The sequence below is a fragment of the Grus americana genome, chromosome 1 (genome assembly GCF_028858705.1).
Source record: "Grus americana isolate bGruAme1 chromosome 1, bGruAme1.mat, whole genome shotgun sequence".
NCBI lineage: Eukaryota > Metazoa > Chordata > Aves > Gruiformes > Gruidae > Grus > Grus americana.
Window position 1 is genome coordinate 11,496,806 of NC_072852.1, and position 26,454 is coordinate 11,523,259.

General features: G+C 35.9%; 1 protein-coding gene across 7 annotated transcripts in view; it reads left to right on the forward strand.

The window, feature by feature from the left end:
* CACNA2D1 (calcium voltage-gated channel auxiliary subunit alpha2delta 1) overlaps positions 1-26,454 on the forward strand; it is a 421,619-nt gene that overhangs the window by 369,537 nt on the left and 25,628 nt on the right. Inside the window, exons 19-31 of one of the 7 annotated variants that reach the window (XM_054844365.1) lie at positions 1,540-1,596; positions 5,881-5,952; positions 7,054-7,125; positions 12,536-12,597; positions 14,815-14,891; positions 16,092-16,106; positions 16,807-16,867; positions 18,663-18,760; positions 22,114-22,198; positions 22,409-22,471; positions 23,435-23,538; positions 24,827-24,913; positions 25,286-25,353. In XM_054844365.1, the coding sequence (XP_054700340.1) occupies positions 1,540-1,596; positions 5,881-5,952; positions 7,054-7,125; positions 12,536-12,597; positions 14,815-14,891; positions 16,092-16,106; positions 16,807-16,867; positions 18,663-18,760; positions 22,114-22,198; positions 22,409-22,471; positions 23,435-23,538; positions 24,827-24,913; positions 25,286-25,353 (921 nt within the window). Of the gene's footprint in view, positions 1-228; positions 317-1,539; positions 1,597-5,880; positions 5,953-7,053; positions 7,126-12,535; positions 12,598-14,814; positions 14,907-16,091; positions 16,107-16,806; positions 16,868-18,662; positions 18,761-22,113; positions 22,199-22,408; positions 22,472-23,434; positions 23,539-24,826; positions 24,914-25,285; positions 25,354-26,454 lie in introns of those variants that run through there. The other 6 variants (XM_054844371.1, XM_054844379.1, XM_054844388.1 and 3 more) reach the window with 6 other exon arrangements.

Here is a 26,454-nt window from a genome sequence, read left to right on the forward strand (position 1 = left end):
GACTGAGATGGATTATTAGGAAACTAATTGCTATGGGTTCTCTGTATAGTTTTCTACTTAAAAGGATGTGGAAGTCCAGAGATGCTTTCACCTGTGGCTCAAATGTTTGATTTAGAGTATGTTTAGAAAAAGATATTTTATAAGTGATATGTTTTATGTTGTAGAATAATGTCTATATGTAATATTAAGCATATGCATTATTATTATTGTTATTGTTGTTATTAACAGTTACACAGACTAGACTTTTTCACTCCCAGTTTGTTTGGGGTGGTGCATGCTATTCAGACTGATACAAGAACTACGTTTTAAAACTAAGGTACACTACAAAGAGATGTATTTAGAACTCATGGACTTTCTTTAACATGTCATATTAATTTTAGTTGAACCTCATGGTAGCCGTTAACTTATTAACAAACAACATCTTAACCCTCTTTGCCAGCAATATTTCAATAGATGTAAACTAAAACATAATTACGTCTTTACCTTTGAAGAGGTGAGGGTGTATGAAACTTCCAATGGTCCCTTCTTCTGAATGTCTTCTGCTTTCCTTCTGAAAATCTGTTACCTCAAATCAAAACTGGTTCAACACAATTAATATTTTAAGAAATTGTCTTGCAGTATGATCTCACAAAAAAGCCCCTAGAAATTCAGAACTTGTAAAGTCATTTGCACAACTGAGAAAATTTAACAAAAGGCAGGTGCAAAAATGGAATAAAATCATTAAGAACTTTCCCATCATGTTCTTATTTGCACACAAAATCTACATCGAAATATAGCACAGGAAACCTTTTTTTTAACTTTGAGATTAATACAGGTTTAAACTGCTTAAAATATCATTTTTCAAATTTGCATATCTAGTTATATTACATTTATAAACAAATGCTTAATCTTATGTTTTTCTGCCAATTTTCTTTGTGCGTCTGTGTGTACGTGCGTGCATTTTTCCCATTGTCCGGGGAGGGAACAGGTGGATACCCCACCAAATAAACTTAATCACTGAAGTGAATGCATTAAGCATGCGTTAACAAGATTAGTCTTAATTACATAAGATTTGAAAACAGTAAATAATTCAATTTCTGAATCTGTTCTAAAGATTAGCATCCTTTTCTTCATTTTCATTATGGTTCTGATCAAAATCCGTTTAACTGTCGTTCTAAAATTCCAGATGCCTTCAGCAGGGTCCAGTATTTTGTCTTACGGTTTATAGTTTTGAAAGAAATGTAAGAGGAGATGGTTTTAAAACAAAAAGTGAAACTCTTCTCATTCTATAATTTAATTCTGGCAGAGTATGTGGGAGGCAGAGCTCTCTGTTCACTTAATTCACATCATTGGACATATGTCTGGTTTTTGTTTCCCTAGACAAAACCTGCGTGCAGTTCTGACACAGAGCTCAGAACTCTTGATCGGAATGAGGGCTAGTCTCTGCTTCCAGCAAACATGCACTGGAGGGTATAGATATTGAGGGAACGCTTCCATTCTATTACCAGGCTGTTTACTAATAGTGTAAAAATATAAATTACTGCTTTTTTGTTACTTCAGCAAATTGGTGTGGGCATACCAAAGGTTAAATTGAGAAAAAGGAGACCCAATGTACAGGTAACTTTGGATGGAGGTGATTAGTGCATTAGAATGCATAGACCTGGAAATACAATTAGAAAGCTTCTGCCCTGCTTACTACGAAAAATCTAACTAGAGAACTGTTTACTTTGACAAACAGCTTCTAAAGCATGAAGCTTGCATCCTTCCTTGTTTAAATAATAGAAAACATGTTATTGGCTGTAGTGAAGGGCGTTCCATTAAATCATGGTGCTTTACTAATAGGTGCTAATTAGAGCCGTGCTGAAAAATTATTCTTCAGATTTTGAAATTAATTTGAAGACTGGAAAAAAAAAGAGACTACTTGTGCTGGCTTTGTTTGCATAAACCCAAAGTCAGGAGATCATTCTTACTACTTTATTGTCAAGTTTTATTGTACGGTGTATGCTGTATAACATTACAGAATTCAAATGAACAGTTCAATTTTTTTCTGGGGAAGTCAGAGTAGGGCATATGTCTTATCTGCTATTTACATCAGGTTTCTTAGTTTAGCAAACACAACTCCAGAGGATTAACTGCCATTAAGCAAACAGGGAAAAGGAAATTAGTAACATTTATGTAATGCAGTCCCTGAGCAGGAAACATTTAATGAAAACTTAAAAATCATTAAAAGAATAGATTAACTATGTTACTAGCGAAATAACAAAATTAGGTACAGTATACCGTGATAATTTCTTACACTTATGGGAATATATAATGCAAAACCAGTGGCTTGCATAACACCACCAGTAAAACGTGGTATAAAATCCTGATCTAATTCAAGTCAGTGATTTCAGCAAGCCTCGAGTGGCTGTGTTTGTACCACATCTAGACCACTACCTCTGGGCTAGAGTTTTTGTTTGTGCGCTGGAGAAAGCAGCACTGGAACATAAAAAAATCTCAATTTTCTGAGCACCCCTGGCTCCCCAGCATGCTGTGATATGATTTGGATGTTGCTGGGTAGCCGGGCTGTGCTGGCTGCCCAGGATGGTGCAGCTCTGGGCTCCCATCCACTCCAGATGTTCGTGGGTCTCCCGCTGGGGCCCAGGATTTTGCTGCCTTCTTAGCATCAGTTATTTTAAAAGCCTAACAGCCTGTGTCTTTATCAGTACTGCAGGTATGAGTAGGTACTAGGCTCCTGCAACTCACACCAAAGACGACTTCCATAGAATTTGTGAGAATACTGACCTCCCAAAACACACGACAATGACATTTTAACGAATGTGTTTTTTTAAGTTGCTGCACCAGTTCTTTCTTTCTTTGTTTCCTTCTTGATTTGTTATTGAAGTAATAGATCTTTGCCTTTATTTATTATGCTGAAAATGGATTGCACTCCCTTTATTTGCATGCTTTATTGCTAGTGATTTACTTCTGTTTTGTTTTATTAAGTTGTGCTGGTGAATGTGGTGGTGTTGCGCTTAATCTAGTCATGTTGCGTGCATGACTGGATAAAAAGAAGAGCAAACTGAAAAGTAAGTTTGTTTCTTCGTGGCTTGGAATAAACCCCGCTAAATGGCAACCTTGGAAGAAAAAATTATGGAGCCCAAATACTGGCAAAAACACATTCATGGGGGAAAAAGATATAGCAGGGAAAATAGTCTTCCATTTAAAGCACGGGGCTAGGAATTTTCTATTCTAATTTCTAATGGATTTCTTTGTGCCTCAGGCACATCACACAATGTAAATACATGCTTAGTTTCTTCATCTATTAAAGGTCATTACTGAGTACCTTATAAAGAATGTGTGGGGATATAACACAAAGTCTTAAAAAGAACAAGAAGAAACAGTTAATATATACTTGAATTTTGACGAACTGTTGAATATTTTGTCTTTGGGACTCCTTAACTATGGCTAGCCCAGGTTATCATTTGAAATAAATATTGACCTTCATTTGATGAGATGGCTTTTGTTTTTCTTTTTTTTACCATTTCTTTTTTTCTCTGTTCCTTTGTGTGTTGGAATGGAATGTGAACTTCACAAATGCCTCCTCTGCCATGCCAATGCCTTCATGCATGCTGTTTGGGTTTGACCATGCTATTCATTATCCGTTGCATGTAAGAAAACATATTTATTTATTTATTTATTTATACATTTTTAACCTTTTATGATTTATTTTGAAGGTGTGGATTTGTTGGGGGGAAAAAAGCAACTTCATAACAATAATCAAACTGTTTTGAATTAGTAGAGAGCATATGTTAATGCTATTATATTAAAGTTACTAGTTTTATCTATCCTATATAAATAGGAACATAAAAATTTCTTTGAAGTTATCCATAGACATTTAAAAGAAATAGCCAGTATCTTGGCTGAAATCTTTCCAGTGCATATTCTCTTTCTGATAATATGTTTACTGGCTTTCCTCTTAGCAGACAGGAAGTCTTACTTGCTAAGAAAAGGAATGATTCCATATACCTAGAAACATGTACATTTGTTCCTCAAGAATATGAAGGAGTAATCTTTTGTCTTCTAACATTATTCTATATTACAGTCTTGAAAATAAGTACTACTGTTAATCCCTTAATGCTCCAGACTATTATAGAATAGAATCATAGAATCATTAAGGTTGGAGAAGACCTCTAAGATCATCAAGTCCAACCATCAACCCAACATCACCATACCTACTAAACCATGTCCCGAGGTGCCGCGTCTACATGTTTTTTAACACCTCCAAGGATGGTGACTCCACCACCTCTCTGGGCAGCCTGTTCCAATGCTTGACCACTCTTTTGATGAAGATTTTTTTCCTAATATCCAATCTAAATCTCCCCTGACACAACTTGAGCACATTTCCTCTCATCCTAATGATTCCTATTATATGAAGACATCTTTTACCAGCTATGCAGGGTGTTACTTTCTTCCAGTATGAACTGGAAATGCATACATAAAGAGTGATGAAACATGCCTGCATTCTTTGATAGAATAGTCACATGTACATTTGTCATGTACCTTTGCCAGAGAATGTTAGGATAGAAAGAATATAATCATCATTTTGAAAGAAAGGACTTTAGTGTACTCTGTAAGTAATTCAATACAGCTGAATCACTGAAATCCTCTAAAAATGCCATTATCAGAATTTACATTAGTCTTGAAGTAATAGTATCAGCTAATGACAATTTTTGTGTTGCTAATCATATGAGAAACAGTGCTCAGTTACTGATAAAACTAGACCTTGACATCTTTTCATGTATGAACTGTCCTGTCACACAAAGCAAATTATTAAATAAATTACTAAAATATTTAAATGGTTAAGTAATATATCCCCATACTTCTTTTTTCTAAAGATCCTTCATTAGGTGGGTGCATTAAATTACTACTGAGTGATAAGGATTGAGGATTTTCATACCACACATAATATAAAGTCAATGGGGGTTAGCCAAAATTCCTCAAAAAAACCCCAACCAAACAAACCACAGATTCCAAACAACTCATACGGAAGATGACTCTGTCCAAGTAAATGCAGACTGCAACTGAGAAGGGAGTAGAGGCTGGAGGGTGGTCTGAGCTAGTTCAGCAGAGCTACAATGGTCTTCCCACACTGCTGTGGGACCAGGGTTACCACAGCTGCGTACCACCAAACTGCTTTGTGCGCCATAGCCGACAGTCAGTCTGCACATTCCTTAAGTCTTGAAGCTGCTGCTTCAAGTTTCCATCTCTTAAATTGAGATAACAGTACTGATATCCAGGGAAATGCATTCAAAACTGCAAGGTGCTCAGAGAAGTCCTGTAAAGCTGACAATAAAAGTGATTTTTATGTTCTCGTAATAAGGAAATTCTTTATTATAATTGCTGTCTCTTTGAATCTTGAGCCACAGTCCATTCCCACTTCATAATAGCAGGTCTGTAGTTTTGCTTTTGGCAAAATTGCAAAAGAGTACAATTAATGCATCTTACCAGTCAGCTGGAAAACCCTCCCAAATTTCCCTCTCCCTTCTCAGAGGCAGGACACCTAATCAGAGATTCATATCCAATGCTTCCTCTGATGCATCTTTGCCCACCCTTACACTCTGTGACACACCAGCAGTAGGGGAGCAGCTTCCCAGCGTGATCCCCGTACATGACAGACTGCGGACAGACACTACCTGTTAGTGTTAATTTGATTTTCACTTGTCCAGTTGACAACTCTATCCAATGAAATAAAATAAATGAGAAGGGGCCACTAGTAATTCATCATGTTATAAGAGATTAAAACAGATGGGTAAGTAAGACCAGTTAAGTAGCTTACTTAGAAATGAAAGGATTAGAATCATTTGTAATATTACAATACTCTGTCTTTCTTATTTGATCATTCATTATCTTCTGCTTCAGAATCCTAAATCCCAGGAGCCTGTTACGCTGGATTTTCTAGATGCTGAATTGGAAAATGATATTAAAGTTGAGGTGAGATTACCTGGTTTCTTAGTACCTGTTGCTGCTTATATTTCACTGTGTAATTACTGAAAAGTAATGAATGTTCTAGATTCTGAATGGGAATCTATTTCACTATAAATTTAAATTTTAATTTTTTCAATTTAAATGATGAAAATCAATTTTCAGTGATGACTTTGTAGACAGATGAAGTTATAATGAAACAAATTGAGAACCGGTATTATTCGTAGGAAAGGGCAATGCATTATATTCCTCTCATTTTGAAAGACACTATGATTGCTATTTAAATAATTCTTCTTCATTAAGTGGCAATTCCTGGGGAGGGGGATTGTAAATTTTTCAGAACAGAATAATTTCTAATATGATATTAATATATTACCTGAAATATTTTAAAACTATTTCCCTATCTCTTACTAATGCAAGCTTATTGCTGTGGTGAGAGGGAGAACTGAGAAATAAAATTAAGTGTTGACAACAAATTAATTCCTCTGTATAGTTACTAATTTTATAATGCATTCCAAAATCAGAATTTTAAAAAATAGTCTGTTAATTTTGTGAAATATTTTTAAAATATTTTAAATTTTTGAAATATTTTTCACTTTGTTTGAAATTGTTCTTTCATAATGACACCATTGGTATCTGTTAAATTCCACCTTAAGTTTCTTTGCAAGTCCCACCTCAGAGAGGAATGACTCTCAGACTGGTATAAGAATGTTTTTGTGAATCACTGCTACTACCAGAATCACACAAATGTGCTGGGAAGCATAAGAAACGCTAGACAAAACTCCTTCTCATCCACACAGAATTCACACTCTCTCTAGTGCCCAACATCAAGGGGTTTTATGAGATGGTCTTGCTATGCAAAGTACCAGAATTGTTGCTTCATAAATCTACTGGTTCAGCATATATTTGGATAAAGCAACTTCTGATTAGAAAAATCTGAAAATTGTAAACCTAATTTTTTTTTCTAAGAGCTATGACTTTCTTATGCATTAACATTTTCTGTGGTTTATGAAATATTATATTAAATATATGTCATATGAAATATTATATATCTATATGATACATACAACACCTAGTTCTTTTTTTTTTTTTTTCCTTCCTTGCCAATAGATTCGGAAAAAAATGATAGATGGAGAAAGTGGAGAAAAAACATTTGAAACACTGGTCAAGTCCCAAGATGAGGTAAGATAGGAACACGTGCAACTCGATTTACAGAAACAAACAAAACAAAAAAATAGTGTGAAAAGATGTCAATTTTGTAATGTCAGGTTGTATCATTTTTCCCTCTCAATTTGCTAGTTTTACTGGCTTATAGTAAAAGAAATTATGTACTTATGAAAAGAAGAATTGTTTTGTTTCTTGGTTTCTTTAGCGCATCATTAATCAGGCAGTTGTTGATGAGGTCTTACACTCTGTTCACCAGGAAATGGACCCAGCCTACTTCTGTGCATGAATCCCAAAACAAAGGACTTAATTTACTTGCGGAGATGTGTGAGGATGAATTTGGTAGTTTATGTTGTGGGAACAATGGGAAGAAACTAGTTAGAAAAAAATACAATATTTATATTTCATTTAAATGAAGACTATTTGGTAATAGCAAATTCATCTCACAGTGATATTACGTACTTGTGCTTTCTGAAGAGCTTGTTGAATTCTTTATTTTCTTGCCCGAAATGCTAATTCCTGCTAAAGTTTGCTACTGTTTCCTAGCAATACGAAATACTCAAATTTGATGTGGATCCTTACATGTATGCTCTACTTCTTGGGGACCTTAATGAGAAGAAATCATGACTGGAGCAGTTCTGGCCAGAGTATGCCCCACAGTTACGGTTCTACAACAGCTTTTTGAAACTGTTCTACTCTGAATGTAAACCAGCTTGAAGATAGCTAATTTAATAACTTAGCACAAAAATGTGAAGCAAATATAAGATCAAGCAGACGCTACACAACCCTTATATAAACATACTGTAGCAATACTCAGCAAAATTGCATGATTAATTTTTCACGTGTAGTACTATCTGCCCTCTCCTGTTGATATCCTGTAACTTTGATATCTCAAATGACTCTGTGCTTAAATGGCAGAATGTTCCAGTGAAAAGTTCTTCCTTCTCACAAGGCAAATGCTACACAATCGAATCAAGTTAAATTGATAGAAAATCAGGCCTCAGAGTTTGGGGAGGGAGTATGCTTTTAAAAACAGCACATTCCTTACTTATATTCCATTCATTGTCTAATAAATGGTAGCAACTTTTAAACTTTGCCTTAAATTTTGGCCAGATTACACCAAGTGATGTCCAATATTGAACAGTTACTATTACCCGTCCTCTGATTCAATTCTGCATTGATGGAAGATTCTTATATACTTATTCTCATCATGATACAGGAAAAAATATTTCACCGTCCTGGTCTATTTTTGCATTAAACATGGTAGAAACTTACTTGTCTTTTTGGGTGAAAATCAATGGCAATGCACATGTTGTCTTTGCTAGGTGAGGCTGAAAATGGAGCTGAATTTTCTGAAACGTGCATCAATCATTCATCCATGCTGTGATTTCACAATGTCAAGTTCATGGTCACTTGGTTCCACAACAGACCTTTGGGAACATACTTAGAATTATACCATAGTTTGGATTGGAAGGGACCTTTAAAGGTCATCTAGTCCGATCCCCCTGCAATGCAGTTGTAAAAAATTTCTTCCTTATATCTAGTCTGAATTTAGTTTAAAACCATTACCCCTTGTCCCATCACAACAGGACCTACTAAAAAGTTTGTTCCCATCTTTCTTAAAAGCCTCATTTAGGTACTTGAAGGCTGCTATAAGGTGTCCCTGGAGCCTTCTCTTCTCCAGGCTGAACAACCCCAACTCTCTCAGTCTTTCCTCATAGGAGAGGTGTTCCATTCCTCTGATGATTTTTGTGGCCGCTATCTGGACCAACTCAAACAGGTCCATGTTTTTCCTGTACTGAGGACTCCAGAGGTGGACATCTCATGACCATTTCTCAGCCTTTTAGTATCTGCACTGAATTTGACGAAGCATGCTGCTTCTGATAGTGTAATTTAAAAGGAGTGCAAATAAAGACAGGAAACCATGCTCAAGATCTTCACAACTGTCCAAATCCATCAGAGGCATTTTTTATTCCTGAGCTATGGATGTCATTGAGGAGATCAGTGGCTTTACTTGCATGTATGTCCACCTGGGAGGAGATAGATTAAAATCTGTATATTCATTCAATTCCCTGCTAAACAAGATTGTGACTTTGTTGCAGAAAGGTTGTCATGGTATTTTATTGTATTGCAGAGTCTAGGGAATCTGACTCAGTGTTGGGTGCTGTCTTCCTTTTGATACTCCATTCAGAAAGGGCAGAACCTCATGGACTGTCTTCTTGAGTACAGAACCTCAGCTTCAGTGGGGGCAGACAAATGTAACTGTAGATGATCTTAGCTGAAAGATGATAATAATGATGATGTGGTAATCATGTAGGCAGCAAAGTCATACTTTCCTGCTTCTGTTTCTATGAGGGAGGACAACTCAAGCCTAATACACTTAGATTTTCCAGGTGCAAAGCATGCCCATAAGTTATGGTCCTTGAACCTATGGAGTCTCATGATCTCATTAAACATGCCTATGTTCCTTCTCATCTGACTTCATGCTGCCTCTCGCTTCTTCCCATGTTTTTGTAAAGCAGATACCTGTACCAGCAGTCCCCTTGCCTTCTGCCAGGACTCTCTTCTGTGCTTTCTCACAGTAAAGCCCTCACCCCGCCCCTCCTGACTAAAGCTTTACAATGCTGCTTTACAATCTACAGGGAAATCCTGCTGTGTGAAAAAAATGTGCCTTTTCCTGAATGGTTTCACTATTGGAGGATGGTGAATGAATAGGGCCTTCCTGGGGCAGGGGGGGTAAGCTCCATCTGAGGTCAGTTCTGCTACCTCACCTACGTCAGGAGCCCATCCTGTCTAGGAAGCCGCCAGCCTGTCTCCTTGTTCTGAAGGGAGACTGGGTCATTCCTGACCCACTGGTGGAGAGTCCAGAGTCCTGCTGGCATCTGCGTTGGGGATAAGCTGCTCCTGAAGGGAGGGACTCCCTAGGACATTTTCAGACTTGTGTTGTTTTGTTTAAGGAGTGCCTTTCCAAACCCATGGGTAAAAAGGGCTCTGTGTAGGTGGTTAGAAAAGAGAGGATTAGAAGGTCACAGAAATACAATAACTCCATCGAGGTTATACAAGAAATTTTATTCATGGCAAAGTTGCTGAAGAGATCTTGGGCTGTGGATGCATTTCTCAGGTTGTGTGGTAAAAGGGATCTGAAACAGTTCGTTCTGCAATTTTTGCCCAAAGAGGGAGGGAGGAGAAGCATTTACACCTGCAAATGCTGGAGTCAGCTACAACATCGAGGCAGATGTGACATCCCTCAGTGTATGAGAATGTGTCAGTTACGCATGGCCCAGACCGCAATCTGTATTTGAATAGAATATCGCAAGCCTTTTGATCCCAGATGCTTCAAGTGACCAGTGGAATTAATTTCCTTCACCTTCCCTTGCATCATGGCCCAAGATTTCTTCCTCTTCCAGAGATGGCTGGCAATGGCGACTGCTTCAAGCCATTGCACCCTCCCAGCTTCAGGCTGCTAGAGCCAGAATAAAGCTGCTTCAGACCACAGGCCATGCATGAGCCATGCATCACTTAGGACTTGATAGCTTCATATATTTTCTTATAAAAAGAGCTGATGTGGTCAGTTGCTCTGTACTGACAGTTGCAGTCTGAGGCTTAAAATTGACGTCCCTTTTGTTTTGCTTTCTGGTTTAAGTTTGCATTGCTTTCCTCTTGTATTGCAGCTGGCCCCAGCAGCGTCTTGGGAGATGACCTCATACTACAGCACAGAGATTGGACTCGTAGCAAGCGTGGGTGGGGTGTGCTGGAGTCTCCCAAGCCTCAGGGGCTTTCCAACTAACAGAGAAGATGCCATAGGAACAAAAGCATTGCCACATTCAGGCAGCTGGGGTGGGCAGTAGTGAAAACTCAAGGGTTGCAAAAACTGCAATAACATGTGTTAGGTTCTTCGGTAGTGACCAGCTGGGGACGAGATGGTCTCAGACCACTCGGTAATGAAGTAGGCAGAGGTAAATGGGAGCAGACATATGAGGACTTGTGATCCCCTGGATTATCTTTGAAGGGAGATTTCAGCTGGTTTGCTTTCAAGCATGTTCACAGTGTTGGTGACAACAGGATTTAAGAAGTGCCCAGTTCTTCTCTTCCTTGTCACCCTGGGCACTGCTTTTCTCTTGCCAACGTACATGGCGTGCAACTCATGGCCCTGCACCTGATTTGGAGGGGCTGCCAGTGCTAGGTTCAAGTGTCTGCTTATTCTTGAGCTGAAGTAATAGTATAGGCACGTTATTAAATATAAATAAGCTTGGATAGGAATCTCTTTAGCCATGTGTTTAACATAATTAGAAAATATATCAGGGTGTTAGACACTGATACATGCATCTTTCTTTCTTTTTTCTTTTTTCTTTTTTTTTCTTGTTTTTTCTTTTCAAAATGACTGTTAAATTATTTACACTGCCATGCTGTGCTGAAAAGCAGCAGCCAGATAATGAGAAGGTTTCAAATCATAAATATGAAAAAAGACACCTCTTTTTCATAACCATGGTCATTTTCACACGTTTGTTTTACTGCAGGGAAAGAAAGAACGTAGACTTATACCTGTGGTACCTTTTGCCAGTATTTGTAATATTGCAGTACAACAGCTGCATAGACTTCAGTGCTGGCATACTTACAAATGTCTGATTGTAAAATAATAATATGTTGCAGCTGGCATGAACTTGTAGTTTTCAAAGTAGAAAATTGAGTAAAACGATGTCAGCCGGATGCATTAATGATTAAATCTATGGGGAGCTATGAGACTGTGTCTATCATGTCATTTTTCATACCAAAAGAAAATGAATGGTAAAGCTTATCCTAATGTATTAACTTATTTAAAAATAAACATTTCTTTCCATGTTATTTTTTTCACAAATTCAAAAGCCTCCTAATGAGATTAGAAACACATATAAGTTTAGCATGAGGTGCCTGCGCAGTCAGGACTATCTGGCTGTGCCTGCAGCTACGACTTAAACTGAAATGCATTTAGCCAGTGGTACTGTGACTGGAAGGTACAGGGGGTTTTGTTGTTAAAGACTTACCTACGAAGTCTTTTTATAATTAAGATTTTTTGTTTTCATAGTTTAACTGCAAAATGGTCCATAAAGGAGATAACCTCTTTTATAAAATTTAAATCACATAGAAAAAGTCTGGCATAGGCCTGGCTAATAAATTTAAACGGGAAAATGATAGGTCGTGTTTGTCTGGGTTTAGTTAAATTTGCATTTTGTTAATGTTCAATAAAAATGATATAGGTGATTCTTTCGCATAATATGTTTGGAAAATGTTTAAGAAAAGGAATTGCAACTCAACTCATGCTTTTAGCAAAATTATAAACAGAATTCCAAGAGATTTGTACTTGATTTTACACTGTATTTGTCAAGAAAAGGACATGCTCATTGAAGCTTCAGAGTTAATAATTTATTTTTTCTCCAATATCTTTCCGTAGAGATATATTGATAAAGGAAACAGAACATATACATGGACTGCTGTGAATGGCACCGATTACAGGTAACTCATTTCTCTTCTCTGTCTTCTTTTATGTAGTTAAATGTGCTTTTTGTTTGTTTTGGTTAATATTTTAGCATTACATTTTCTATACTAGCTAAGCCAGGGCCAGGTAGTCTTGTGTCCAGGCCTGTAGGATTTGCTGGGTTCCTTTACAGCTCAGAATTGTTGCTCAAAGGACCAGAACCTCAGTCTTTCATCAGACTGTTGAGATATATCACTAGGTTATTTCAGTATGCAGGAAAAAAAAGTTTTTATGATTGATGTTAAGAATCTTACTTTTCCTCCTACTTTGCATATCACACCATACTTTGATTCTTAATTGCACACTTTCTCTTAGATTCCTCCTCTTATTTCATCTTTTCTTTGCATTGTCTCCATGTTCTTGTTTTAATATGCTGATTAAAAAGGAAGATGCTATATTTTGGTCTAAATAAAAAATGTGAGATGTTTTGTGCAAATCTTTTTCAGTCACAGTCATTGCTTATATCATGACTTAGCTAAACTTCATGTCAGAGCTTAGGGCAGGAACTATGCTACTGATTGTCTCCAAAATCTGTATCTATTTGTAACAAGTTTTAACTAATTAGCATTGATACTGCTTTGAATATGAAAATCATATGGTGAATGGCAGCAGGACAAATGAAGTAACGGTTAACAGCACATCCCCCCTGAATGCGACGTTGCAATGTACATTATTTCAAACTCATTTAAGCACACAGCTCTGTAACATTGGAAGGAATGTAGAAACTTGACATAATTCAGAACAAGTTAAGGTTTACCAAGTTCCAGAAAGATTAAACTACTCCAATTCAAAACTAGAAGGTACAAATATTAAGTCAAATTTTTACCAAAACAATATTTTTATTGTGATGAATTACCATAATCCTCAGCCAAGCTGGTTCCCATTTTCTGTCCTGTTCTGCACAGGTATACGGCCAAGGAGAACGCAAACATTAATTTGTTTGCAAAACCAAACAAATCAGTTTTAACAAGAGAATGTAAATGTAGGACATATTCAGCATCCCATTTTTCTGTTGAACCGCCTCTATACTCTGTAAGAAAAGAAAATTTTTTATCAGACTATGCCATCTAGCAATCAGTAAAGAAATACATTCCATTTATATGACTCCTTAATTCTTACTCAGCTCCCTGGCATGAGATACAGCAATAAATCCATGGAGTCACATTGCAGAAAACCTATTAAACATAAAATTATAGATTTTAATTAGCAATTTCTGCTAGCAGTAACTGTTAATGACAGGTAAACTGTTACTGATTTCCCTAGAGGAGAATTGGTAGGAGGCTATAACGAAATATTCAGCAACCTCACTTACATTCTGTTTAAATGGCAAGTGTATCATTAAAGGTCATCTCATTTATGGCTCAATTCTACAACTTTTTTAATGTTAATTTCTGCGGCTATCCATTAGAAACCATTGCAGTTCCACAGTCATGAAATCCGAGTGCAAATATTAAGGATGCGATGTGGGAGATGATCACACCTCTTTAATGATTACTCCTACCCTTGTCCTTTACGTACCTTTTTAGAACTGAACTCTTCTACACATGTATTGAATTTAGTTGCAAAGAGAAGCCAAATATTTTTTTAACAAAACCAAGTATAATCTAAAAGAAAATACATTGCAAATGCTTTGCAAATCTTAAACTGTTATTACACGATTATGTTCAAAGGTTTTTAGTGGTGACTGCGTGATTCAAGAAAATAATTTGCATCTTGAACGTACTGTGAATTCAAGTATTGCCAGATACATTTCCTACTGCATACTGGTAGTTATTTGATTAGTAAAAGGAGAGTCTGTCACGATATGATGCATGCAAATCAGTGCAGCACTTCATGCTTTTTTTCAGTCACTGATCTCTTTGACATGTGGTACATTGGGATGCTAAGTGTGTTAGAGGAAGATACAAGAAATTATGCATTTTATAATTTGCAATTATTTGGAAATTCCTTGTTTATCTATTAAAAAGTGCATTTATGCTTAAATGTGTAAATAAGAATGAAAATAACCTCAGGGAACTTCAAGACCAGTATGAACCTACTTGTGACTATTAAAAAGTGTCAACCTGATATGACTGTCTCCTCTCATGATGATCCAACTTCCAAACTTGTTAATTGCTTTCAAAACAAATAGAAACCAAAACTGGAAAACTGCTGCAAATAACATAATTGCTTTGCTTGTCTTATTTCTATTGCAGTTTGGCATTGGTGTTACCATCGTACAGCTTTTATTATATTAAAGCCAAAATAGAAGAACCAATAACTCAAGCCAGATGTAAGTACTATGAAGGTTCCCTGGTTTTCAGTATTGCCAAGTCTCAGATTCACTTAAAAAAGCAATGTGTAGAATTCATAAATTTTGTGAAATTCACTGATGTTATCATGATGTACCCAAAATCTGCGGCAATGATTCTAACCCATTGTAACACCCAAGGTGCAAGAAATATTCTATAAAGATAGAATATGCGCAGGTACCCCAGTTCCACTGACAACCCCTTCCCCTTTGCTCTGTACCTATAGAATCATTGCTTTGTGTATCCTCTGTTGCTGTCATTTTAAGGGTCTGGATACTATTTTTTTCATTCTGTTAGCTACATGTCGTGATATAGTTTGTAGTAGTACAGCATTTTTTTGTTATTTTTACAGTAGTTACAGTATAATATTTAGCAAATTACCTCTGCTGCCCGTAGGAATAGTTTAATGTGAAAGCACTGTTTGGTTTGGCTTGCAGCTAGGGTTTTGTTTTGCATTTTGCAAATAGTTTTAGTAGATGTTTGTAACGTATTTTTGGATTAGACTAATTTCAAGCCATTTACAGATTCTGGAGAGATAATTGGAAATGATACTTGTGAGTATTCAAAAGCTTTTTGTTTATTGGGTGTAGCTTAACTGTAATCTAGATAGTAGACAAAATAAAACCCATCACATCCTTTTAACTTTGTCCAAGTGTTACGATAAACACGAACAAATATGCTGTTAAATAGACACTTAGAAAAGCACTGAATAGATACTGCTAGTTTAGAGAAAACTTGATTACCACTGAATCACTGTCCTCTACCATCACCTCCTGCATATGAAGTAGAATATGGCAAGTTTTTAATAATGAGTGATTTATTTTGTAACTTTGCCAAATAGTAAGTAGTTTAAAAATAGAGTTTTAGTGAGTGAATATGGTTCTCTTGATGGATTAGATCATCTGGTTTTGCACTAATATCAATACAACCTGCAAAACAGACCCTTGAAATAGCCACAGTATATAGAAGGTACTCGAGAAATTATTGAGAAGGACATATTCTTCAGTCTTCAAAGATGTTTGTCTTTTTTCCAGACTACAGCTGTATGTAAATTGAACCTTTGATCTATCTTTGCACAATATTTTTATTCAAGGGGCTGTTTGAATAAAATATTGGTTTGTGATCCCTTTTGCTTTACCCTGTTTTTTTCTGTTTCCCTGCTTTCTCTTTCTGATGGATAGTGGCAATCAAAAAGGGCAAGTATATTCTTGTTGCTCAATTTCCTTCTGTTTACTGCAGTTGATATTTTTCACTTATATTTCTATTCCTACTGGATATTCTCCTCTGTATTCCTCATCTCAGGATTTTTCCCATGATCATTGAATAGCAATAGAACGGAAAAAAAAAAAAATGTGAAGTGTTTTTCTGTTTTCATGCACATTTCAATACGTTGCTAATCTCTAATCCTTCGTTGTCTGGTCCTATTAGTGTTCAGTGACACCAGCTATTAAAGTCATTATTTTCAGAAGCATTTAAAGTGATGCTTAGATGGATAAGTTTTTAAACTTTATTGCAGAAAATACTAGAAAGATTTTCCTTCATGTTCTAACAACTCGATGTCCCAAATATTTTGTTGTAATTCTAATGAAAACATCTCATATGTTTTCATGTTGTCATGCTAATGAAATGTCTTCTCTAAGTAAGTTGTTAGATATATTACTGTTGCCAGGTGTAAGTGTATATATATAATACACTTAGTATATAATAATCATGTAATTTCTTCCTATACTTTGAAATACTGAGAAGTATACAGTATATTAGTAGGAAAGTGTCTCAAAATAAACATTTCTTTCTAAATTCATGGATGCATGCAAAGGCTCGCCAAATGTTTCGAGAAGCAAAATGATGGCAAAAATCCTGGTTTACTTACTTGGTGTTTACTCTTCATCTTTGTAGATACAGAAACACTGAAGCTTGATCATTTTGATGAAGCTGGCTATACATTTATAGCACCCAGGTTGGTTAATTTCCCAGTAATAAGTATTATTTCAGCAGTAAATAAGCATTTGATCAGATTAATGACATTTACAAAATACAGACTTGACCAATAAAGTTCATTTTGGTAAAAAATATTAAGTAAGAGTTGTTATTAAATTCATATTTTACAAGATCAGTCTTTTCTTCTTGCTAGAGTGTAAATAGCATCTTCAGGCTCTGATTCCTTTTTGTATTAATCAGAGAGAGCTGTAAAATCTGACATGCCATCATTTATTGATGCTTTAATGGAAATCTTATACAGGTCTGTTCATTTCTTGGGGATGTGACTTTTAAGATTTTAAAACTTTGTACCTTAGCTTCTCATTGATAAAATAGATACCATAATGCTTACCTCGAGGTGCTTTCCATCTTCAAGATAAAGTGTTTCAAAGCTCTCTATCACTTAAGGATGAATTAATTTTTGATTCACTGAAAATGAAAAATGATTGAGTCATTGAAAATTGATCAAATAAGTTCATTAGTTCCCTGTTTTTTCATGTGAAATTGTGTAGCTCGTGTTGCCCTTGTAAATATATGTTTGCAAGGGAAACATGGTATGAGAAATAGTTCTTCAAAATTAAATTCTTTAAAAGATAGTTATGATAAATAAAGGAAATTCTGTACTATCAAGATCAGTTAAGAATTGTTAGATTTCTTATTTATCTTATAAACGTCTGTATTCTTTTAAATTTAGACTATTTTAGATTGATTCATATGTAGACCATAGTATTCTATCTTCGAATGTATTCTCGGCTTAACGGTTTAATTTAATCTTTATAAAGGACTGAAGTTATTGATAATCAATTGTACCAATTAGCAGTTTCCAGCAAGTCCCCAGTTGTTAGGCTGACCTACATGAACAAAGCCTGTTTGATACGGAGCTCTGTTTAAATGCGAATGTCAATATAGTAAGGCAAATTCTGCCTGTAGTCTTTCAGGATCATGGTAAAGTAAGTAAAGGGTAATAAGATAGCTTATTCATATGAAATACTCGAACAGACCTCTTTTGTTCATAGAATTAATTTAATATAAAAAGCTCATTTAAAGAGAGCTCTCTGCTTTACTGCTGAATACTCTCAACATTTTAATTAAAGTTGTTTAATGCCACTCACCATCTAATATTTGCCTTCAATATGCCCAGTGACTTTTACTGTGCTTGCTTGCATTCCGTGAATTGCCCAACGATATATTGCTTTATTTTATTACATTATGTAAAGGACAGTAGTTTACTATTTATCTGGTTTGCATATGTCAAAACAAATAGTTTTTATATGTTTATGTGTTGGGTGCCCTATTAAAATTGCCTTTAAGTTTTCTCAGAGGATCTTCTCATCCCATAAATCTGGCCTTAGTTGAGCATGAAGTGACTATGTTTGAAACAGCAGTCCAGGTACTCTCCGGTACAGTTTGACCAAGAAGCCGTCTAAATTCACTGGGCATTTTCTTATTTAGTTTATAGACTCTATGATCTCCTAATTTCATGGCCTACACTACTCCTGAGTGCTTTTTCTGGGAATCTGTGCCCTATCTCATACATGGAGTTTTCTTATAATTCAGATTTAGACAGGCGCTTGAACTCTTTATTTCCTGCTGATGCCTGAAATATTAAATACGGTCAACAGTCAGTATTGTCCGTGGTAATCAATTGATGTAGTAGTGCCAGTGACCTCATTGTAGTTGTACAATCCTGCTTGGACTTTAAAATCGCTGAGCCATATTTGCTTTAGTAGGAACGGAAAAAAATCTCAGAAGACTCATGTTTCGTTGTTTTTCAGAGAATACTGTAATGATGTAAAAAAATCAGAAAACAACACTGAATTTCTACTAAATTTCAATGAATTTATTGACAGAAATACTCCAAGCAGTCCGTCATGTAAGTATTATTCTCAAGTCACTGAAATTTTTCCTTAGGAAAATACTTACTCATAAATAAGAATTGGTCAAGATGACAGCTTTCATGCCCAAATCATGTGGTTTTGGTTCTTCACTGATTTTTTTTTTTTTTTTTTTAGCAGAAATATGTTGGGATTTTCTACCCAAGGTAGAGATTGTAAAATTAGTTTGCAATTTTCTGGGTTTATTTAAGCAATTTTGCAGGACATCATGCATCCACTGTTTTCCACACTTCCTCTCAGCATTCTGTTCTAGCACCAAATAACTACCGAATTGTTTTAATACACTCCAAATATTTTTTTGTTTTTTTTTTTTTTTTTCATCTTGAGCATATCAGCCAAAGCAAGTCTCAAATAGACTTCAAAATCTTGTAATGAACTTCAGTCTGCTTTCTCGTCAGCTTATATAACCAAAATAAGTAAAGAAAAGGAGCCGAGAACAGAAATAACCAATGACTGGAATAAAAGAGAAGGGAGTTCTGTTACTGGTTCGCAAATTGTTTAAAGAGATCTCTCTTGGTCTTGAGTTGTTTAAGACCACAGGTTCGTGTAGCTGCTGCAGGGGTGAGTCCTTAAAATCCATTTAGAATAAATGAGGAGTTACGTATTTGAATGAGCAATCAGTAAGGCACTAAAGTCTTGTTCTCATGAAAAATTCAATGTTTGGATTTGTTTGTTTAGGCATACGAGTCTGTTTAGCATTATTAACAATTTATAAACACTGGGAATAAACCTTTTTTGTTGTTGTTTTGGTTTGGGGTTTTTTTGTTATTTTTTGTTTTGCATTGCATTCCCCGAGTCTTTTTAACATGTTGTTGTCAGGGATCACTGATAAAATCAATAAGAGTCTCTCTGCTAGACCATGTAACTGAAGGAATGTGCGCTTAGATATGAGATCTTCTCACAAAAGGCTATTTTGGTGTGCACGTGTGAGTATTTGTTGTTGTTTTTAATAGGGTGATCTTCTTCATTGACAAGTCTCTGACTGACTGAAATTTTACTGGAGTCTCCTGACTCAATCTTGGAAATGAAAGCATTCACCTCTAAATGATTAAACCAGTTAATAAATGTAAATTCTAGTTTAATATTCACTAGTTACTTAAGCTAGTATTGAGGATACATTTAGTGTTGTTGTACTATACGCTAGGGCTTAGTAAGCAATTATGCCAAAATGTTATCAAATTATTGCTAGATTTCATTTTGGAATCCACAAAAAAATTCACTTTTTTCCTTCTTTTTTCTAATAATTAAGTTACTTTAAAAATAGTCTCCTGAATAAGTAAACAGTGTTGACTAAAGGAAACAGTGGCTGTGGACATTATCTCAGCTAAAAATGCTTTTTAAAAGGAATAACTCGTTAAATCCCTAAACTGAAATAATCTATATACTATAAGTTTAATGCCTGTTACATTTTTTTCTCACCCCATCTAAAACTTTAACCTGTTAGAAGTTAGCCAGGAAGATAGGGATAGTTTATCAGGGAGTGTAGTGACAGGACAAGGGGTAACGGCTTTAAGCTGAAGGAGGGTCGATTTAGATTAGATATAAGGAAGAAATTCTTCCCTGTGAGGGTGCTGAGGCACTGGAGCAGGTTGCCCAGAGAAGCTGTGGATGCCCCTGGATCCCTGGAAGTGTTCAAGGCCAGGTTGGATGGGGCTTTGGGCAACGTGGTCTAGTGGAGGCTGTCCCTGCCCATGGCAGGGGATTGGAACTAGATGGGCTTTGAGGTCCCTTCCAACCCAAACCAGTCTATGATTCTGTGATGGACAACTACCTCTGTCATTACTTACTGGGTAGTAAGACTCTTGACATGTGCTTTATGTAAAGAAGTAAGTCTCACTTTGTGAAGATGCATGCAGTACAAGGGGATCCTCAACAAAAAATGAATCCAGTAAAATATTAGGAGTCTATATTATCAGAGATAAATATAATTTTGAGAGATATATTCTGATATTTATAGTCAGGCAGAATTTCAATTTAATTTCTAGGCAAATGTGGATGCAGTAAGGCCATCCAAATGTCATCCTGTGAGCTTTTGTCATTACCTCCAGCAAAGAAATATTTTTAAAACAGTACCCTAACTTACATTAGATACTATATCATGGCAGTGTGCATGCAAATAGGGAAGGTGAGACTGTGGCATTTGATGTAGGTTAACAGGTTTATCTAGGCAAGCCATGTAAATATCTCTAATGAGAATTAAATTAATGCAGCAAGGTGATATGAGACAGTGCTTCCTGCTGGTGAATCAGAGCTGCTGGCTCTCTGCGTAGCATGTCCACACATTCAGGCTTCAGTGGATTTTAGGAAAAGGCCTTTTTGCTAAAGCTTAGGAAGCTGTGAAAACAGGTGGAATTAGGGCTTTTTTTAAAAAAAAAAAAAGTCAATATCAGTTTTCTGGAATCTGAGACTGAGGGAGAAGCACAGAGCATGTCATGGCTCTCAATGGAGCGAAACTGAAGAAAAGTTGGTGGGGTTTATTTTTATTTTTCCCCAGAAGGAGCTCTCAGTCTCCTCAGCAAGGCCAGGTGCCTGGGCTTTGGCAGAATTGGGAGCTGCAGGTTCCAGTCGTGGAACAACTGATTTGCAAACACCGATTTACTGTGTGACATTGAAGATCAAGAGCCAGATTTTCCCTTTACGTTATTTAGCTCCAGATTAGCTCTGTTTTATTTTCCGTAGTGATAAAATCTGTATTAAAGTGTGTGCTTCCTTCTGTTGTCCATGCCTAGAACTTTCTTTTGCAAAGTGGTACTGAAAAAGATGCTTGAGAAGCACTGACTTCAAACCATCTTTCCAAAGATATTTAAAAATGACATATCCGTCTAAGCAACCAATTCAAAATTAGTTTATTATTTCCCCATACCCATTTTCAGATGGCAAACAGGTTTTTTGAGAGGTTGGGGCTTAAATGATTTAAATATATTTATATTGCAGTTGAATTCTCTCATAAATACAACTAAGTGGTGTTTCATTGCATCACCTGAGATAAAAAGTTTGAATGAAAACATGCTTTAACAATAGGTTAATTTCCAAATTTTACATGAAGGCTTTGCAAAGCTGGGGTCTGTACCCTTATCACCTTGCTTATTCCTATGACACAAAGATAGTTTTTTAGGATACAACGAAGGAAAAGTTTAAGTGAAGTCAACAGTGTCAGAGCAATCTATGTAAAAGTAAGTACTTCATATAATTTGAAGTTAGACAGGATGTCTAATAGAAACAGCCCGATTTTTGTGGCTGTAGCGTCTTGACAGCTCAGAATTTCATTTTAGCCATTTAGTGAAACTCCATGTTGTATAGTTTCAGCTGGGTTTCTTTACTCTTTTGATAGGTAATACTGACATGGTCATTAGAGTTTTGCTGGATGCAGGATTTACAAATGAACTTGCCCAAAATTATTGGAGTAAACTGTCTCTGTAAGTATTCTTTTCATTGACTGTGACTTTTTAATGCATTTCAAAGTTTGACAACAAGATAATATACCTGTGTGCAGATACAGATGTACATTAATGCTTACACATGATAGATATTTAATTCACAGTTATGCACTGAAATGGTAACTGCTGACATCGGAACTTGTAAGAACTTCAGTCAGTTTTCATTTTAAATTTTATTTTTGTTTACAGTGATGGAGTTGTTGCACAATTTGTTGTTACAGATGGTGGAATTACTAGAGTGTTCCCCAAAAGGTAACAATTATAAAATATTATAATATGATAATATGGAAATCTGAAAGGGTGGAATATTAAATAATGGATCTATTGAAATTAAAAAAACCCCTGTCCTACAGTCTAAACTGTACTGATAACTATGAAATGAATAGAATCTCTTGTTTTTCTTTGATTTTACCTGTGTCACTGCTTGAAACTGATCCGTAGCAGTATTTCCATAGCAGGTCCTTGTAATCCAAGTTTCTAATCAGTGTAGAGTAGCAGTAAAAGCAGTGCCCTTGTAGTAGTAGTGGGCATACTAATCCCTAATTACTCCTAAGCACTCCTTTGTTTGGCAGGCTGGCAGGCTGCAAATACTGTAAAGCAGTGGGCGATTATTTTTTTTTTAGACTAATAAGAGCAGACCAAATGGTCCAGGGACTTCAAGAGAGAAAAATGTATCATTACCAGAGGGCAAAAAGGGAATGTGGAAGTGGTCATATAATAAACTAGACACCCCCATCAGTGACTGGGAATAGTGAGGGCACCAGTACAGATATACCAGTAAATGGCAAATTTATCTATTTTCTTAGGTTATTCTGTGTTTCCCCAAAATGGGAGAATGCCAGTGAATTTTACTCCCAAAATCAGTTTCTTTTTTGTTTTGGTGTTACTAATGATATGAAATATTTTGGGATAATTTCTCAAGAGATAGCATGTGTTATAAAGATTTGTTTATATTTTGTTGTACGTTATTTGTCTCAATATATCTGAAAATTATGAGATATGGTCCGTGTTGCTCCAAGAATGCTATTTTCTTTTTCTTCTTCCGAAGTTTTTTTTAATAATTACACCTGGCAGGTAACCAGTGAAAGCTGGACTACATGAATGAAGCCCACATTATTTTCAACTGCGTAACATTAAAAAAACCAACCCTGCAGCACGGCTTTAATGAGACTCTAACTACCTTTTTTGATCACTTTTTTTTTTTTTTGTGATTAGGGCAGGAGAAGATTGGCTGGAAAATGCTGAAACTTATGAAGTCAGCTTCTATAAACGGAGTTTAGATAATGACAACTATATTTTCACAGCTCCGTACTACAACAGTAAGTCATTGCTGTTCTGAAATGTCAGATATAAATCCGATATAACTGTAGTCGTGGAAGTTTCCCATACCGGTTGAGGTCACTGACAAAGGATGCAAGTGGGACACTTCATAAGGAAAAATACCTTGGGAGGTCACCCATTATTAAGGAAAAGGTAGCTATGAGAGCACTAAACAAGGGAAGTCATAATTTGTCATTGACTCTGGTGGCCCTGAATGCTCAGAGTTAACAAAGCTGAAAACATACAGAGTACTGGTGGTCATTTGTTATACTGAGACACTGTTTTACAGAGATGCTTTGGCAGAATTATTTTTAAAGGAAGTGAAAGAAAATCGCACTCAGGGAGAATAACATTACCTAAAAATCCTTATTTGTGCTGAGTTTGGTATACTTCCTCAGCACCAAACCTAACCTGGGGGAGCAGCTATAAGGGTCCAGAGTCCACAAGTCTGTCCACTGCACCGCTGCTTAATTTAAACCTTGTTTTTGAATTCTGTTTCAAATTGCTATTATTCACCAAAAGCAGTTTGTCTGAAGTACTGTGATATTTAAAACCTATATCTGCACTGTAGTAAGTGCTCGTTACTGACGTGAGCAGCATTAACCTTGCCAAGCTCATGTAAAAGCAGGTGCTACCGCAAATGGCATGCTCCTCTCTCAAACATATGGGATCTTTTACTGCTGTCATTTCATACTTATTTATTGCATCTTTTCTCAATAAAATATTAACAGGGTAATTAACTAAAATCCCTGAAGCTTTTGTTGTTCCTCAAAGAGCTCCAGGGAATGTACTTTTAACTTGCTTTTTCATGCTAAGCAGTGTTGAAAACAGGCTGAAGTCCATCCGAGGAGTAATTGTTGGTTAGTGAGTGGTGTCAGTATACGCTGCATTGACAAATACACGGACGACAGCAGGATAAAATCTTTGGCTCTGATCCTGGTTTTAACAGAGCTGCTCACATGTGTAAAGCTATTCATGGTTCTCTTTGTGGAGGGAAAAAAAAAGAAAAAAAGCAAAAAAAAAGCTACAGTAACTTTATGAAGCAGTGAAGTCATGTACAAAAAGTGAATGAAGAAAAGTAAACAAAAGTATTCCTTAGTCATCCAGATGTTGGTGATCTGAACTATCGCAGGTGATAAATGCGTGGTACAGCTGAGTCAGTGATTTGAATAAAGATTTTTTTGAATCATTTGCGGTATTTGAATAATCATTAATTTCTGTTTCAGAGGAAGAGGCTTTTATATCACGCTAACCTTTTGTTTGTTTGTTTCCCTTCTATCCTCTCAGAAAGTGGTGCCAATAGCTATGAAACAGGTATTATGGTAAGCAAGGCTGTGGAAATAACAATTAATGGGAAGCTTCTGAAACCAGCAGGTAAGATATACTGGTGCTGAAACTCTAAATACAGTGGTTATTTGGTTCTTGCACAACAGTGAATTAGAAATGTAATGGAGATTTCAAAGGAACTGCACTTTATATAACATTCTTTTCTCTGAGACTGTTTTAATCTTGCTAGTGGAAATCAAGCCAAAGATTTGGTTGTGTTTGAGTAAGAGTGTTTAATTTATTAGTCTCATGAAGGATGTTGGTGGTCAGACAACAGAGCAAAACTCATATTTTATCCTCTTCCAGTTTAATAATTTAGATGTTATTATAATTTTCCTTTTTTTTTTTTGATTCTACAGTTACCTTTTTTTTTTCTTTTTCTCATTTTACTAAAAAAGACTTTCATGTATTTCTTGTTAGTTGTTGGAATAAAAATTGATGCAACCAGCTGGATGGAAAATTTCACAAAAACCACAATCAAGAGCCTGGTAAGCAATTGACCAAGTCTTTTTTGAACTTTATTTGCATTTCTCAAAGCTTCAAATGCAAATAGGTCTAATAGCTCTTTGTGCCAGTCACACTGATGCATAGTTGCCAAGTAGTTGTGGTATTTAAATCATCCAAATGCACAAAATAAATCTATGTTGAAATAGGCTGCATTTTGTACGTGTCTTGCTTTTATAATTATAGAACATGGATAAAGACAGAGAAAAATGACATATTCCAGCCAGTAGGCTCCCTACTAAGATTATGCTGTAGCAGTGAATAAAATCTGCAAAAGAATTGGTGAATCTATTTTTATTCAATATGGAGGATGGGTAAGCAGTGGACAGTAAGGATTTATATTGCAACCAACATCACAGCATTTTGGCAGAACTTAATGAAATAGGTGCTTAGCCCTTTCATTCCTTACATCTAATGCTTTGATGTAAATGAAAGGAGGAAAGGCTAAATGGAAGGAAAAACTCAGGAATTAATAGTACATTTGGAAATGAAAGGTACAAAATTAAGACAATTATGGAACAAGTGGATGAGGCAATGTTGCTTGATTGGTTGTATATTATGGAATCAGTAACAGTGTCTGGCCAATGTAGGTATTATAGCTGTAGTTCAATGGGCAGGCAAATGCATGGCCTAAATGTCAGAACAGTTAAGGACAAAAATACATAACCGAGAAAGTGGAAGGAAGGAAGGAAGGAAGGAAGGAAGGAAGGAAGGAAGGAAGGAAGGAAGGAAGGAAGGAAGGAAAAGAAAGAGAAAGCAAAAAGAAGGAAAGAAAGGAAAGGAAAGGAAAGGAAAGGAAAGGAAAGGAAAGGAAAGGAAAGGAAAGGAAAGGAAAGGAAAAGAGAAAAGAAAAGAGAAGAAAAGAGAAGAAAAGAGAAGAGAAGAGAAGAGAAGAGAAGAGAAGAGAAGAGAAGAAAAGAGAAGAAAAGAAAAGAAAAGAAAAGGAAAAGAAAAGAAAAGAAAAGAAAAGAAAAGAAAAGAAAAGAAAAGAAAAGAAAAGAAAAGAAAAGAAAAGAAAAGGAAAAGAAAAGAAAAGAAAAGAAAAGAAAAGAAAAGAAAAGAAAAGAAAAGAAAAGAAAAGAAAA